This window comes from Lissotriton helveticus, chromosome 4_1 (assembly GCF_964261635.1).
Source record: "Lissotriton helveticus chromosome 4_1, aLisHel1.1, whole genome shotgun sequence".
In the NCBI taxonomy this organism is placed as follows: Eukaryota; Metazoa; Chordata; class Amphibia; order Caudata; family Salamandridae; genus Lissotriton; species Lissotriton helveticus.
The window spans coordinates 1,513,928,956-1,513,946,443 of record NC_136063.1 but is presented as its reverse complement, the minus strand read 5'-3'; the positions used below and the strand labels follow the sequence as shown (position 1 = coordinate 1,513,946,443).

Below are 17,488 nucleotides of genomic sequence, written 5' to 3'. Positions count from 1 at the left end.
CAGCAACTCTTTGTAAGGGTAAATAAGGAATCGACTTATCACTAGATCTCAATTGCTGGCATTTTTGAATAAAATGCACAATAAATGGATGTTCTTTAAATAAAACGGAAAAATTAACATGATGTGGTTTTTTAAAAAAAGAATTAGAGACCACGTTTGTACAAAAAATAATGAATTTAGTTATAAAAAAGAGAGGCTATTTATCTAAGCTTGCATCTTTACCTCTTGTTTCAGAATATCTGTTTTTAAAGAGCATAAAAAGGTCCACATTTGTAAAGCGCACAATCACCCGTAAGGGTCTCTAGGCGCTGGGGGCCGTCGGGAAGATTAAGCGAGCTATTGCCCAGAGTCACATGGTGCTGGGCTAATCTGCCGCCGGAGCCGGGGATCGAACCGTGATCCCCAGATTCCAGCGTCAGTCGCCCTGACCGCGGCGCCACACCTCTCCCCGAGCATAGTATGTTTTAATTGTCTGAACAGAAGAGTGGGATGTATGCAGTGAAACCGCCAAACCCAGGTAACACGTTATTATGTAAAAAACGGAGTGAGATTTTAGAACGAGTTTATGCAAATCTAACTTTCTGACTAATCCTTTGTGAAAGATTGACTTAAAGTTAGAAACCGTTTTTTTCTGTAGGTTTCACATACCAAGACTGATTGCAAAGGTAAAGAAAGGTGCCTCACTCTTCGCCCCCATCGTTCTGAAACTGTTAAAAAGCGGAAAAAGATAGTCTAGGTAAGATGTTTAAAACTAATAGTTAGGTGATTGGAAACAAACCAGTCTTTCCAAAGTAAAAATTAAGTATAACTATGTATATGTATTCGATGTGCTTACAGCAAGACCACATTGATACATATACATACAAAAACCGCATGCTTATTAGGAACAAGCATTGGTCAAAAATAGCTGCATGTAGTGTCTTTGTATGATACGAACTACATTAGAAGAAAAGTTTCCATTTATAAAAAAATGTAGAACAATCCTTATCCCGTAAAAGAGAGCCATCTAGATTTCGTAGAATTCATCACTCTTGTTTTTCCTCTCTCTTTTTTCCAATTCGTACAGAAGGAGTCTTTTTGCATAAATTTATAAGATGCAATGAAATGTATTGATCAGCTACATCAAATATATGTGTAAATTTTATATATATGGAAATATCGAATATCATATAGTTATATGCACATAGATCTTTGTTTTCCTTGAACTAATGTCAAGATGCAAGAAAGATAATACTTCAGCATTATAAAATAATATTTTTTATCTTCCAACCAAACCAGGCTATGTAACCATATAATGCTTTGTCTATTAACACACAGTCTTAAATGTTTCAAAAATTTAAAAATATGTTTTGTTCTCTTTAGATAATTGGCTGTATAAATATTTTCCTGATGAAGACACAACTACGTGTCGAAACGCGTTGAGATAAACAGCCCCCCCAACAATATCTGGGAAGACCTTATCTGTAAAACTGCATATTTATCAGAACAAATGTCGTTTTTAAGAAATTGATAAATGAAAATAATTTTTTAATGTATTAAGTGTATTCAATATATCAGTTTTGTTATATGTTATTGATCAATTGTTTTATTACTAGAATTAAATTCTTAAATATCAGAAAATAACTTTTTGTCATTTTGTGTGTTCACCTTTTTAATTTTGCTGTTGAAATAGCCTTGGTTGTCTTCATAATTGTAGGCCTGGGTATATACCTTTGTACTGAACAATTTCCCTGTCCCAGGATTTTTATCCTCTCCAGGGGGTCCCTGATATACTATAGAATTTGATGTTGTTCCCATTTGTTTGTGAAAACCTGTCTGGGTGATGGGGATCACAGCGTTTTCATTCGTCCATTCTGTGAGCTCCTCTAGTAGAAGACCAGCATAATATTTGGCCTCATTGTCAAATAAGGCAACAAGTCTATAATTTTTAGGGTCCTTTATGTTGCCTTTCTTATGAATTGGAGCTATTATAGAGCCTTTCCATGATGCTGGAATTGTCTCGGTGTCTTTGATCTGTTTGAAAAGTGGGAGTAGTGCCGCTGCCCAGTATTCCGGGTTTTGTTTATACAAAATGGGAGGGATCCCGTTGGGGACTGGAGCCCCTTCCGGCTTCCCTTTCACTATCCTACGTATGATTTGTTTTTCAGTAAAGGCAAGTGAAGTAGTGACCAAATGTGGGGCGCAAGCTTGGATTTTGCTGTCATATTCTGGTCGCCTAGTTGTGGCAGAATCTGATGCTGTGTTGAAATGAAGGCAAAAAATACAAAGGCCACAAACAGCAGCCGCTTGCATTCTAGTTGTTTACGATGTACCTGTGCACTCCTGCTAAATTTTGACATTAACAGCACATAACTACATGGCCTGTAGAATAATTTCTGGAATGTTGTTTAACAAGCATAATGCGGTATTACTAAAATTACACAAGATGTTGTCGGCCTACTGATAACTATTTCAAGTGTGCTTTTAAGACCGTACGAATGTGAAGACCGGATTCAGAGAATGTATGTCTAAAGATAGAAGAGGAATGTGTTTACATACCAATGGGAGACCATACACTATTATTAAAGATAAAAGATGGTTACTAAGAGCAATAAAGCCTTCAAAAATTAACAAAACGTTAAAAACTATAACATTTTGCATTTTTTAAACCCACATCGGAAAATGTACCTCTAGGTATCTACTGAGCCAGCTAATTAGCTTCTTTGTGGAAATTTAGCAACATGGCTTCCAGTGTATGGAGCAGCAGGAGACCTTGGAATGCCTTTATGTTTGTTCAATTCATATCGGGCCCCCTACACCCCTAGGCCTCAGCTTTGGGTTTGGGGGGCACCTATGGTGCCCTCCTAGATATCCCTGACCATTTGGCAGGCACATAGTGCCGGGATATGTTTACTGTATATTATTTGCACTCCGACATGTACTGCAGCCCGCAGCACCCGCTGCAATCCAAATTATACACATTACGACCGCCTTGAAGGCAGTCGCATTGTGATTCCTATGGTGAGACCGCCGACAGCAAGTTGGACGGTCTCATTCCCGATATGATGGAAGTCGGACTAAAGTCCGACTGCCATCATAATGAGGCACATTGTTCTAACTTTAATCTTTCCTAGCCCTGCAAATTAAAGACAATTTTACAGACCAAGGATAACATGTTTTGAAAGTTAGTGAATTTTATTTGACTATTATGGCATAAAAGACAATGCAAATGGCTGCAATAACGTAATTCAAAATATGAAAGATTTTCCCACCTGTGTGTTGTAGATGTATACAAATATTTTCTGGCTAACTCATTCTTCAACTTTTCTGCAGCAGCTTTAGGTGAATCCTTTATAATAAAACAAGAGCAAAATTAGGAAAGCTCACTACACAAAACTTTATTATTTACAGCAATACTATTCCGACATCCTATACCATAAAAAACATAAACATCTCCTTTTCTCTCAATTAGAAATATAACCATAACAGTCATCCTACTAGTGCTGTGGTTTTGAAAAGGAATAAAGATTGAGTAACTTAAATAGTTCACCCTCGCACCAAAATGTCAAGGAATGAGCATAAACTCAATCTGCAATTTATTCACAGTAACTCCTTTCTACATTGAAGGCATTTCTGCTTATTGCCCTAACAGGGTTTACAAAGGGAGGTGGGCAGAAACCTCACACCTGGTACCTGGAAGGTACTCTTCCCTGCCACTGGGACGCTGCTCACATCATGAGCATGCCCGGCAGCTCTTGAACTCCTGCCACCAAGACAGTGCTCATGTTGTAAATATGCCCAGGAGCTCTTCTCCATTAACTCTAGGCTGCCTGCTGTTGTTCTGCCCTCCCAGCTGCTTCGTCTAAACAGAAACATTGACATAAATAATGAATGTGGCTTGTACTCACAACACATGTCAAACCTATTGACTTTTTCAAATCTTGTTTTTTTTGTGCATTAGTTTATTTAGTTCTTCCAAAGTGAAGACAAAGAGGGGTATCACAGTGCTAATTATAATGTTTTTGAAAGAACAAATGCACCAAAGAAATATTATCAAAGGAAAGCTGCAACTTCATAAAAAAGGTGTACCTTAGAATATACGTAACTATTCATGTTAACTACATGGAAAAACTGCAGTTGTTTCACTGCGTGTGAAGGTACACTGGGAATTTTTCAGTAGTGGTGCAGTTTAAACAATTCACGATGAGGCAACAGAGGTGGAGAACATTTTTAATTGTACGTGAAGAATAACAGTGCCAAATAGCAGAAACAAAGAGTATGGGGCTGATTAGGATGGTGGGAGGACTAACGTCGGCCTGCCACCCTATCGGAAACGGGACCGCCCGACAAGCTGTTAGTGGGCCCAACATAGGCATTATGATCCGACCACCACCACGGCGATCACAGTGCCCTTATTTTGCATTGCTGTGGATGCTGCGGGCTGCAACACTTGCCACAATTCAAAATAGGGACACCTGACATATCCCTGCACTACAAAGGAGGCACCATGCAGAGCCTGCCACATGCTGCAGGGATATGTACTGCCCATATCGGAGGGACAGGGGGGAAAGGGGGCCCACTACGGGCCCCCAAAGTCCATTTCTGCCTGCCATTTCCTGGTGGGTAAACCCCAATGAAAAGGCGAACAGAACGGGACATTTTAATCCCTACGGGGGGTGCCTGGCAGACACCGCAACCATGGTGGGGAATACAAGTCCTGCCGCTGCAGGCTCAAGGAGTCCTTCGAATGCGTGTCAGTCAGATTTGCCTACTGCCAGGCATCTGCCTGCCATTAAAATATGGCGGGCGGAAAAGATGGCTCCGATGGCGGTGGGACCGCCACCGGCGAGCTGTCGATGGCGGACCCACCATCATCATAATCGGCCCCATGTATTAAGGAGAGGTTGAGCCGGTGGATGAAAGTGGACAACGATAGTGAATACAATGAGCTACAACAGATGCTTTTGGAATGGAGGTTTGTGACTAGGTGAAGCCTAGAAAGAAGTATAACAGTGCAACATAATAAAATTATGTTGTTGGAAATCAAGTAATTACTTTTGAAGAACTTTTAAGGATCTTCTTGAAACTGGGGAAGGAGAGGACACGTTTGATTTCAGTGTGTAAGGTGTTCCATATTTAGGTGCATTTCCATAGAAGGAAGTTGCCAGTTCTGATTCACTGATAAAAATATTGAAAAACATATATTGATGTCATTGATACAGCTATATTAAATAGGATTTTTTTAATATATATATAGATTGATATAATAAACATTAACTATATTAACTAGTAAATTAATTAAAATATTAAAATATATATATTTAATATCTTTTTTAACACATATAACAAATTAACTTAAGTTTAAAAAGTTAAACACAAATACATAACAATTAATATATATATTTACATGTATCTACATAATAAAACAACTATTAAACTAATAATTGTAATTTATTTTATCATTCAAAGGTTGTAGATTAATATAGAAATACATCAACAACAAAAAAAAAATATATATATATATATATTCTCACACTTCTCCCCTCTCGGAAAGCAATTGAGTCGCAACACGAACCTTTGTTTTTTCGCCAATTTATTTAAACAGGAGCAGCATATGGCATTTTCCGACGCGTTTCGTTCTGCTCGAACTTTCTCAAGGTGAGCCATTTACACCGCTTGTGCACCGTTGGTTTCCGCAGTCCAATAATAGGTGTTAGTTTCACTTCCTTCGGTGGTACTTAAGTGTCAGGATTACTTCCTGTTTGTGAGGCATTGTGGTACCTGCAGTTCCAAAGGCCAAAGTTTATTTCCCTCCAGTGGGTAATGTAGTTTGAATACTGTTCCTAAGTTAGAGTCATTTTTATTTACAATTAAGACACAAGATTTGTGTGGGCTGAGGTTCCCCAGGTCCGCTCACTTTCAAAGTAGACCCAGGTCCAATACCAGGGCAGGTCCCTGGCGGCACCGCATCCCCCTCTTCGTTTGTACGAGTCCGCAGAGAGGCTCCAGGTTGGAGGATGATGGCGCTCTTGTGGTGGTGCGTTTCTCTTCGGCGGAGCCAGCCGATGTTAATTCTCACACTTCTCCCCTCTCGGAAAGCAATTGAGTCGCAACACGAACCTTTGTTTTTTCGCCAATTTATTTAAACAGGAGCAGCATATGGCATTTTCCGACGCGTTTCGTTCTGCTCGAACTTTCTCAAGGTGAGCCATTTACACCGCTTGTGCACCGTTGGTTTCCGCAGTCCAATAATAGGTGTTAGTTTCACTTCCTTCGGTGGTACTTAAGTGTCAGGATTACTTCCTGTTTGTGAGGCATTGTGGTACCTGCAGTTCCAAAGGCCAAAGTTTATTTCCCTCCAGTGGGTAATGTAGTTTGAATACTGTTCCTAAGTTAGAGTCATTTTTATTTACAATTAAGACACAAGATTTGTGTGGGCTGAGGTTCCCCAGGTCCGCTCACTTTCAAAGTAGACCCAGGTCCAATACCAGGGCAGGTCCCTGGCGGCACCGCATCCCCCTCTTCGTTTGTACGAGTCCGCAGAGAGGCTCCAGGTTGGAGGATGATGGCGCTCTTGTGTGTATATATATTTTGTTGTTGATGTATTTCTATATTAGTCAACAAACCGTGACCAGGACTTGTAAAAGTCCGAAATGCGTAGGTGTGGGAATGCCTATTGGAGAATAAAAATAACTAAAACCAAACTGAAGTGGTGTGCGGCGTCTTCCTAAAAAGAAGAGAACTTGCTCTAATGATATATATATATATATATATATATATATATATATATATATATATATATACATATACCAATAACATTAAGGGCCTCATTACGAAGTCACATCGTGGGTTTCACTTTCGACCGCTGCATTACAATGCAGGTGGTTGAAAATGAAAGTGGCCGGTCATTCCGGCTGGATTCCGATGGGATCAAGGATAGGCTCAAGGAGCCTGTCGGCCAGTCAGAGGCCTCATCGTAACCCCCGTTTCCCCTGTAGGGAATCACGAAGTGGGTTTCTGATAGGCTTTCCATGTCGTGCTTTTCGAAATAGAAGCCTGTCAAAAAGAAACTTTGCCAGCCACTAGCAGGGCCCCTTCTGCCTGCGGGCTCCGGTTTGGGGCCTAGTGGGCACCTATGGTGCGTCCCTGTTAACCCTGCACCGCATGGCAGGCACTTTGAGGTGCCTGCCACACGGTGCAGGCATGAACAGATTCTCCCAGTTCTCTATGGTAGCTTGTGCTACAGCCGGTTTACGGCCATAGCACAAGGTCACATAGAGAAATGGGAGTATGCGACCGCACCATGTGCAGTCGCATTGTAATACTGTGGTCAAGACTGCCAATCAGAGGTTGGTCGATCCCGATTCGACAATGGCGTCACGTCCGCCCGAAATCGTAACAAGGCCCTACAGCTTAAAAAAACAAACCATTCTAATTATTTAAAAAAGTAAACCACTTATAAATCTTAAAATTTAGTAACAATGATTTTACAAAATGAATAAAAAATTGTATATTTTAAATTAACAAAAACAACAATATAAATTATTGCAATTTAAAATAAATTCTTATATATTATATTAAATAAATATACACAAAACTACGCAACTTATTATTGTAAATATATATAAAATGTACTACTCCACTTACAAAAATAATAATACAAACTAAAACTTAAAAATCTCCCACCAGTAAGTACAACAAAAATGAAAGTGTTGGATTGCAGATATGTACTACTTACTAAACCTATTCCAGCCAGTACAACAGTAATCAAACTATTGAAGTGCAGAGAGAAAATGTACTGTTTCCACTCCAATCAGTGCAACAGTAGGGAAAGTGTTGGATTGCCGAGGAATAACATATACTTCCCCCACTCCAGTCAATACAACAGTAGGAAAAGTGTGGAATTGGGGAGAAGTAAAATTTACTATTCTCACTCGAAGTCCACGCAACGTTAAAAAGAAACAAACTATCTTGAACAAAACAAAATTATGTATAAATTTAAATTTTACCTAACAAAAATTAAAAGCACAATTAACATAAATATATATCAATTAAATAAATAATATAGAAAATACCCATTATTTATTATAATTAAATTGCTTCCCACCCTATACCCCTATAAACTCACATCCGCTACTGGAACTAGAAATCACAAAATGGTATTAAATTCAATTAAATGTATTAACTACTAAAAAATTAACAAATATATAAAATATCAAAAACAAAAATTATACAAAACATTAACATCATATACATTTAAAGAATATACTAAAATACATAACAATAATTGAAAACGATATTTTAAACAACTACCGTATTTTCTGGCGTATAAGACGACTTTTTAACCCTTGAAAATCTTTTCAAAAGTTGGGGGTCGTCTTCTACGCCAGTCATTTAATAAAAAAGCGAATATAGCCCAAACCCTATATGTTAAAAGGAAAAGTAGGGGGTCGTCTTATACGCCCAGTCGTCTTATACGCCAGAAAATACGGTATAGTTTTCTATAGATATTCTTTCTGAAGATATTTCCATGTCACGATATTTTAAACTCGATATTTCTGTAGGATGATATTATAAACTCTATATTGTGTCTGAATACCAGCAGGTCTGTGTCAAACACAAATGTGTGATTTGCATTAGGGTCACATGAATATCTATGTTCAATGCAAACCTTCACTCTCCAAGGAAGGTTCAGCCATCCCAGGCGTCTATATGAATGAAGGGGCTGAAGCAGTTGGACTGTTAAGTAGCATTACAAATTAATGCATGACATGCTGATTTACAATCATACATTTGCAAAGATGCTAATTTATTCATATGTTTCAGTAACATTGTATATAGCTTCAAATATGAATAAGAACTGTAGTTAATGTTTTAGAAGTTAAGTTAAATAAAAATGTGTTACGTTTATACAAAGGCATGCAGACGTCCAATGTTCAAGAGTGTCTGTTTAACTCCAACACAGCAGCAAAACAGCAAGCAGTGACAAAGCTAATAGGTCTGGTCTTGGTAAGTTGAGATGTTGCCTACATTTTTTTAATTAAACGCATATACCACTTAAATTATAAAGAAGCAATAAAGAAGCAAACAGTGCAGTTCCTTAACTTTGAGCACATACATCCGCAGTAAAAAAATAACAATACTCACTGACACAGCCTGCAAGCAATGCATGCAGCTTCTTGCATACAGATTGAGAGTCCCATAGGGTTACTAAGAGACCCAGACATATATCAACATACTTACTTACAATCCAATGACACACCCACAGAGGTCCTTAAACACTCAGTTAGAGATGTACTGAAGAACAGGCACTAACAAGTCATCCACCCAGACAAGCATGCCTTTAAACATGTTTCGGGTCTGCTACAGTAGAGCCTGTGAATGCAGTTTTCCTGCTAGGATGAGTTTACATTCAAAACATGTTGCTAAGCTTTAAATACTTCTTCTACTACATATAAGTCACTCCTGAGAGGCCATAGGGCTAGAAGTTTAAAAGATAAGAAACGTTGTTCCCCATTTGATTTGAGTTACATGCACATTATCTGGCCCAAGTGTCCAATTATGGATCCAGTCTCCTTCTCATACTCAAACTCACATACCTATGTCCAAAAGGATAGAGCCACTTATACACATATTCACACTGTGACAGAGGCTCTTAAACATTCACTCAACACATACAGCTCTTACGTATGCAGCAGTAATAAAGGTAGCTGCACACACAGTTAAATACCCCAATACTTACTAATACAGCCAACACGTAATCCATGGAGCTCCTTATATACAGATTGAGAGTCCCATAGAGTAGCTTACAGGCCTAGGCATATATTAAACACTAGGAGATGCTGGACGGAGCGCTGAAACTTTTCAGACACTCACCTCCAGTCACAGATGTGGGTTGAAACAATCATCGCTCTTTAGCTCACTTCGCCACCTCAGTTCAGACCCAGCTATATTCAAATCAGTCTTGACCTTGTGCCCTATGGGAACAACCCCGGCCGAACTGCCAAGCCAGGTCTTCCCTTAACCAGAAACAAGCATCCTGGGCCCATTTTTGGGGTAACAACCCTCATCAGCCAGGTTAGCTTGACTACAGTGGCAAAGTGAGCAAGGGACCCACATCTGGGCATACCCTGCCAACTTAGGGCAAACAAAGTAAACACAGGAAAGACCTGGCTTGGCAGTTTAAGAGCAGAGTGGTAACAGGAGCAAGATGCGGGCTTCAATAAAAACTACTATGAAGCAGTTAGGGTGGTGTGATATATGAAGAGTGAAAATGGGGGCCTCAAAGAGCTTTACCTTTAATAATAAAAAATATGGTCATCAATCAAGAATTGATTTCTTTTTGATCAACCAAGAAATAAAAGACCAGGTTCAGGAAGTAAGGCACGTAGGAGCACATCTGTTGGACCACTCAGCTGTGACCTTAGTACTAGCTGTAGCAGAAACTGGATCACAGAGGAGATGGACAATGCACCAAACTATATTATTGGATGACGGGCAAATTGAGAAACTAGGCTTAGAGTCCCAGGAGTTCTTTGAGGTTAACGGAGATAGCGCCCCAATGGGGGTTGTCTGGGATGCGTATAACGTCTTTTTGAGGGGGGGAATTACCTCTATCCAAGTATTTAAAAGCAAAAAATATAGAGCCGATGTAGGGCAAATTGAGGGTAACATTCAGCAGAACAAACTACAGCTATCAGTGAATGGGGCAGAGAAGGGACAGCGACAGTTATAAACAGTTCTTCAACCCCTAAAGTCAGACCTGGTTTATGTAGAGGAGAGAGTACGGAAAAGATGGCAGGCAAGTAAACTTACCCATTTTGAATAAGGAGAAGGGTGTGGTCATCTTCTAGCTTGGAAAGTGAAGAAGGATCAGGCAAGAAGTTTTATCAAAGAAGTTAAGTGTGAGGTGTCAGGAAAGTCTCTTTCGACTCGGGGAGGAATTGAAGAGGCCTTTCTCAAAGACCTTGAGAAAGTATATCAGGAGGATTTGATCCCCACAGAGGAAGAGGTGAAGGACTGGTTGGGTGAGGATGTCCACCTTAAAGTCACATCACAGAGAGTGAGCAATAACGGCGGGAAATCAGGCAAAGCTGCAGGTCAGGATGGACTACCCTCCGAGGTATACAGAAAACTGGGCGAGTTTATCATACCAGTAATGGCGAAGTTATTTGGGGCTATTTTTGAGAATGGCAGCGAGTTGCAAGCATCATGGAATGAGGCCATAACGACCCTGATCCCCAAACCAGATAAACCGCCGAATATATGTGACTCCTATAGGCCCATTCGGCTGCTCAATTGCGATTATAATATCTTTGCAAAATTATTAGCAGAAAGATTAAATGGGATGGCAGGGGGGCTATTACATAAAGATCAAAAAGTCTTCGTCAGGGGAAGGGGGATACAAGACCTTACGTATAATTTTATAGGAGCGATTGATATAGCTTCTATTAATAAATGTCCTCTGGCAATTATCACCAAAGACGCCACTAAGGCCTTTGATAGGGTGAACTAGCCGTATCTTCAGAAAATATTAAGGCTGACTAATTTGGGCAAAAACTTCTGCAGGGCCGTAGAATTGATATATAAGAATTCAACGGTTAGGGTCTTGGTAAATGGGAATCTTTACAGACCTTTTAAAATCTCAAGAACTAGACAAGGGTATCTATTGTCCCCCTCCTTTTTAACCTATACATTGAACCCCTTGTGGTAAAATTCAGGAAGAATGAAGGCATACTTCTCTATTGGGGTTGGGAGAAAAAAGTGGGGGGCTATATGCGGACGACCTAATGATTTATACGTCTGATCTACTTACCTCTGTCCCGTTGATATATGATAAGACTTTACGATTTTGGCGGATCTCAGGTTATGAGGTGAATGAACAAAATACCGAAAAGTTAATTTTCAGAAGGTCAAAAAGGAAGTCTGTATACTGTTATTAAGCTGGGCTCACCTGCCGTTGACGATTATCGGAAGGGTGAATCTTGTTAAAATGTCGATCCTCCCAAAACTTACCTTCCTGTTCCAAAACATCCTGATGGTTTTTAAGGAAGAGTGGCTTAAAAAGGTCCAGGCTAAGATTTCTAGTTTTATTTGGGCCTTTAAAGGGGCATGGATTGCCTGGAAAAAGCTCAGATGAAAGAAAGATAAGGGGGTCTGTGTTTACCAGACTTGTCTTATTATGTTTGGGGTTTTCTTTAAAAAAATGGAAGGATGCTTTTGAATGAACCGAATGGATCAGATATTGGGAAAATACTCAGGGCAATGTTATCGCAGGTGAAAGCGGGGGCACAAGGTTTCACGTACAAATACGGAGATCTGAGATTATTTTAAAAAGGGGGCCTTAAGACTTTACAGGGATTTGTTGCCACATGGTACAGAATCAGAAATGAGATGAAGCTCAGTTATCACAGGGTGTTGGCCCCTATTTGGGATGCTCTGGGTTCTCCTGAGTGGACCAAGGATAGCCTGGTCACTACTCTAAGGGTGGAAGAGGTACTGCGATGAGATCAGATAGTCGATAATGGGTGTTTGATCCCCTGGCAGGAGATTACCAACAACAAGCTATCCAGGTTCAAATATCCGTAAATAAAAAGCTGGTATCAACACACTGGGGTGATACCGGCTCCTCAGATGAATTAGAGACTTTGATGGCTGGCAATATCAAAAGGAGAAAGGAAGTGGCTAACTGGTACTGGCTCCTGGAGGATCTAGCAGGTGGCGATTTCAGATTACCAACTGACCTGTGGGGAAGGAACTTGCAAGAGACGGAGCTGTAAGACCTATGGCAAGCATTCTGCAACATTCTGTACTCCACAGTTCGCACTGCAAATTCAAGGAGGAACCATCATTTTTGTCACCACAGGGCCTACTGGACGGGTGCCATGCCAAGATGCCCAAAATGTGGTCAAGAAAAGGTGGATGATATCCATATGTGTCCCAGGATCCAATGTTTTTGGTCAGATGTGAGTAACTATATGGCGGGATACTCGGGAAGATGCTCCAGTTAAGCGAAGAACTGGTTTTCCTTGAGCTTTTGCCAACCAATGCAAGAAAGTTGATCTTTTATGTGGTGCTTCTTGCTCGAAGATGGATTTGTAAAAATTGGATAAAATCTGTCCCCTCACTAAGGTAGACTGGATGAACTCTGTAAAGTATACGGTTTGGCTAGATAGAGCTTCGGAAAATAAGAGAAATTAGTTCTGGGTTATATATGAAAAATGGTTAAATGCTTTTGATTCAAATGTAGTCCCATGATTAGGCCTTTATTAATTCACTACTCTGGTGGTTGTCTCACAAGTGTTGCGCTGGACTGAGTATACCACGGAAAGAGAGGTTCTGTGTAAGGTGTTTGCCCTTGGCCCAAAACAAAGATTTCTGGTTGGTGCTTTGTCAAGAGGGGGCCAGAGTACGTTTTTTCTTTGTTTTTTCAAGGTGAATGAGGACTTAAAAAAGAAAAAAAGATATCGCTTTAGATTCTCACGACCCGTCATTTTGCCAGGATGAGTAAACAGATTTTGTCTGCAGTAAGGTTTACACTAAAACGAAAATCAATGAAAAACACAGACAACACGAGAAGAACAGAGGCCTTGAAGTATATTAATGACTACAATCGTGTCATTCTGAAAATGTGGAATGCAAACATGGATTTACAGTTTGTTGCAGACAACTCCATCGCCGTTGCTAGTTATGTCACTTCATATATTACAAAAGTTGGAGATGAAGGAGATGTGGGATGAGATTTCTGAAGAAAAGAGTCTTAACAAACAATGGTATGGTTTCAGCTGGAAAATGCTTTCTCATAGAGAGATAGCCTCCTATGAGACTCGGATAGGTTGAGCTCGGCTAGTTTGTTCTGGAAGCCAAGGGGATTGTTTGGGTAAGTCTAGGCCTTGCAAGCATGCGAAATAGAGTATTGAAGTCTTTCCCAGAAATGCAATATTTAGCAGAGTTTGAGCCTAAAAGCAGCGATAATGTGAAGTCAAATATGTTGGGATAGGCACTATCCTAGAAGGAGTCAAAACCTACAGTACATGGGCCTTCATGAGGTACTTCAATACTATAGATATAAGAGTAATGTAACTAAAAACATAGGAGAGGGGACATAAGCTAAGTTGGGTGTGATGGTTGTTCGGTTGAGACATAGCAAAGGAAATTTTATTAACTACAGAAAACTGAGTTGCCAAACTGCAGACAGAAGAGAGTTTTTCTATTTGGATCTTCTGCAACTGTTCAAGCTGTGGCGTGCTGAAGAAGAAATACTTGTAGACTACGACAGCTATGATGATTCTTTCAATGCTACAAAATACAGCATTTAGTGTCCTCTCTTTTCAAACTCCTTGCAAATGCTGAAAGATGAGATTGAACTGGAAGAAACCATTGCTGCTGAGAGAGCTAGGAAAAGTTCACTGAGCAGCCAATGTTCTGGACCACTTAATCAAGATTCACTTGGACAAATATTGTTCAAAATGAAGCAGCCATAGCCATGAGCGAGGTGGAGACTGCAATGCAACAAGCAAGAGAGGAAAGTGTTGATTTTGAACACTTAGTAGCACAACTGAACGATAAACAGAAAGAAATTTATATTGAAGTAAAAGATAAAATAGAGCGTGGATTTCTGCACAAGCAGAAAGAATGGAAATGCTCATCATTTGAAAACTTTCTTCTATACATTGGTGGTCAAGCTAGTACTCGGAAAAGCTCTCCAATTAAAGTTATCACTGCTTATCTATTTATTTTTTATTTATTTATTTTATGGAGTTTGTAGAGCGCGCAGCTACCCCCGAGGGGGTGTCCCGGCGCTAAAATCCAGGGGTACCCAAGTGAAAAAGGGAAGAGAAAAAGAAAGAGATGAAGGGGAAACTAGAGTCCGGAGAAAAGCCAGGTTTTAAGTTTGGCTCGGAAGATGGTTTCAGAGGGACAAAACCTCAGTTCAAGCGGAAGGGAATTCCAGAGTCTGGCAGCAATGACACCAAAACCTCTGCCACCGGTTCTGGACAGTCTGAAACGGGGCGAGATTAGGAGGCGGAGGTCATTGGATCTCAGGGATCTGGTGGAGCGGGATATCGAGACCCGATTTTGCAGGTAAGTGGGACCGAGGTTGTTGACGGCTCGATAGGTAAGAGTGAGGACCTTAAACTGGATGCGGCTAGCCACAGGGAGCCAGTGGAGTTTCCTCCGGTATGCAGAGACAGATTGACGGTACGGGATATTACCGATCAGTCTGGCTGCAGCATTCTGGACGATCTGCAGCCGACCAATCAGGTACTGGGGGGCCCCTGCATAAAGGCTATTGGCATAGTCCAGGTGGGACGTAATAAGGGCCTGGGTAACTGTGCGGCGGGAATCCATGGGGAGGTACGGAAGGATCTTCTTTATCATGCGAAGTTTCATGAAGCATGCGGACGTAACTTTGTTGATCTGAATTGTACAAGACAAAGAGTCATCAAATTGGAAGCCAAGGTTCCGAGCCGAGTGAACCGGGGATGGGGCAGGATCAAGAGCCGTAGGCCACCACCAAAAAGAGGGGATAGAGGTTTTCTGATTAAAGAACAGAACCTCTGTTTTGTCTGCGTTCAATCTAAGGTGGTTCGTAGTCATCCAGCCACTGATGTTAAGAAGGCATTGGCGGAAGTTGAGAAATGCGGAGTCAGAGTGGTCCCGGAGGATAACACAATCAAATTGATCATGTGTAGTAACAGAACCAACTGGATTAGCTGCACACAACAGTAAAGGAATTACTTTGCACCAACTACTTATGCTACCTATTGAACATGACAATAAACAGGAATACCAGAAATTATCTGGTGAAGCTTGACCTGAGCATGGAAGTCATTTGGAGGTACTCAGGGGTCGCAGCTGTGACCTATGGGTTACCCACCTGCTACTCCTGGCACTTCCTTTGTGACAGTGTCAAAAAAGAAGGAGTGCACAGTTCCCCCTGGATCATAAAACTGGAATAAGACAGTTGAAAAAATGAAAGTGAGTGAAGGCACACAGGAAGGGGGTCCTCCTTTTCGGAACTAGAGACCTCACACCCAAGCTAGGTGTCATGCTTCATCATATGAGCTCGCCCCTCGTCGGGTCGGCGGTGCAATACCCGATGGGCACCCATAAAGGGGCTCTTTAGTGGGGATCTTTTGTTCCTGCCGTATGGTGCTGTGGGTGTGAGGGCCCTGGGGAATGGTCGTGAGGGGTGTAAATGTGTTTAAGTGATTTTAAAAGAGGTTGGGTAGTCCACAAATACATTTTAATAAAGTGGTAACCCACCTCGCTAAAAACAAGGAGAGTGGTTGCTTTATCAGGCTTGAAGGTCTGTGAAAGCAAGAACCTACTCTAATCTAGTCTACAGTGTGCCGGGTTCTGCCTTGTAGAAACCTGGAGAGGATGACATAAACAAGGGATATAGGTGTCATCCACAATGTGCTCACTTCATTCAAAACAACTGTCAGAAAGAAAAGACAGGAAAGGGATTGCCTTTCCAGTGTCCCCTGGCCTCAGAGGAGGCAAACGGTTTGCCCCCTGTGAGGCCAGGGAGTCACAAAGAAAGTGCCTGAAATAACAGGGAGCAAACTAGAGGTAACAGCTGTGTCCCTGATTTGCTCCAGATTACATCAGTGTTCATGAGGTGTCAAGAGTATTGAAGAAACAGAAACTTTTAAGCCTCAATGAGGTAAGCTTGGCTTTGAACTTCATGCTTGCCTCTGTACACTTAAGAATGCAGCAGCTTATAAAAACAGACTATGAGGTGCTGTTTGGAGGAAAGCATGAAATTGTCTTTGCCGACCTAGTACAACTTACCCCCTTGAAAGGATAGCCTGTTGCCAAGACAAGTCTCCATAATGAAACAAGATTTTCTTTGGGAAGTATTGGCAATGTAAATATTTGGTTAAATTTGAATACAAGGAACTAGTGAACTATAAGCATCACACATCTGATGTGGAATATGGAGGCATCTTGAAGGATATTAGAGTAGAAGTTCTGACACAGGAAGGAAATTGTGCTTTAGAAAGTCAACTTACCAGGAAACTATTTTCATCTGACAACACAACAGCACAACTAATGAACAATTTCATTCAAAAGACAAATCCATAGTCTGTTTAATGCCTACACTTCAAGAATGCTCCAACTTCAACAAACAATCACTGAAGCTGGAAAAATAGAATATTTTAGAAATTACAGCTATTGATAAAATGGAACACCAGGGAGTAACAATACTACTAACTGACAAACAACAATCAAAATGTAATTATTTGGAAAAGTCTGTAGTGAGGACTGCAGGATGAGAAAAGTCTTTATGTGTGTGCAAAAAAGTGTCAAGTAATTTTACAGTATAATTTAAATGTGGAGGAAGGATTAGTAAATGGTGCTATGGGCAAAGATATTGATTTCATTAATTTTCCAAATAGAGATGAGGCTGAGTACTTAGTAAAAAACTTTGATCAGATGGATGGTGTGAAGCAGATTGGCTGATGTTTTGCACATTTTTTTTCTTGTGAAGTACTTATAT

General features: G+C 40.5%; 1 protein-coding gene across 1 annotated transcript in view; it reads right to left on the bottom strand.

Moving 5' to 3' along the window:
* SPMIP7 (sperm microtubule inner protein 7) overlaps positions 1-17,488 on the bottom strand; it is a 258,909-nt gene that overhangs the window by 98,490 nt on the left and 142,931 nt on the right. The window contains exon 3 of the mRNA XM_078685834.1: positions 3,252-3,328. Coding sequence (XP_078541960.1) covers positions 3,252-3,328 — 77 coding nt within the window. The remainder of the gene's footprint in view (positions 1-3,251; positions 3,329-17,488) is intronic.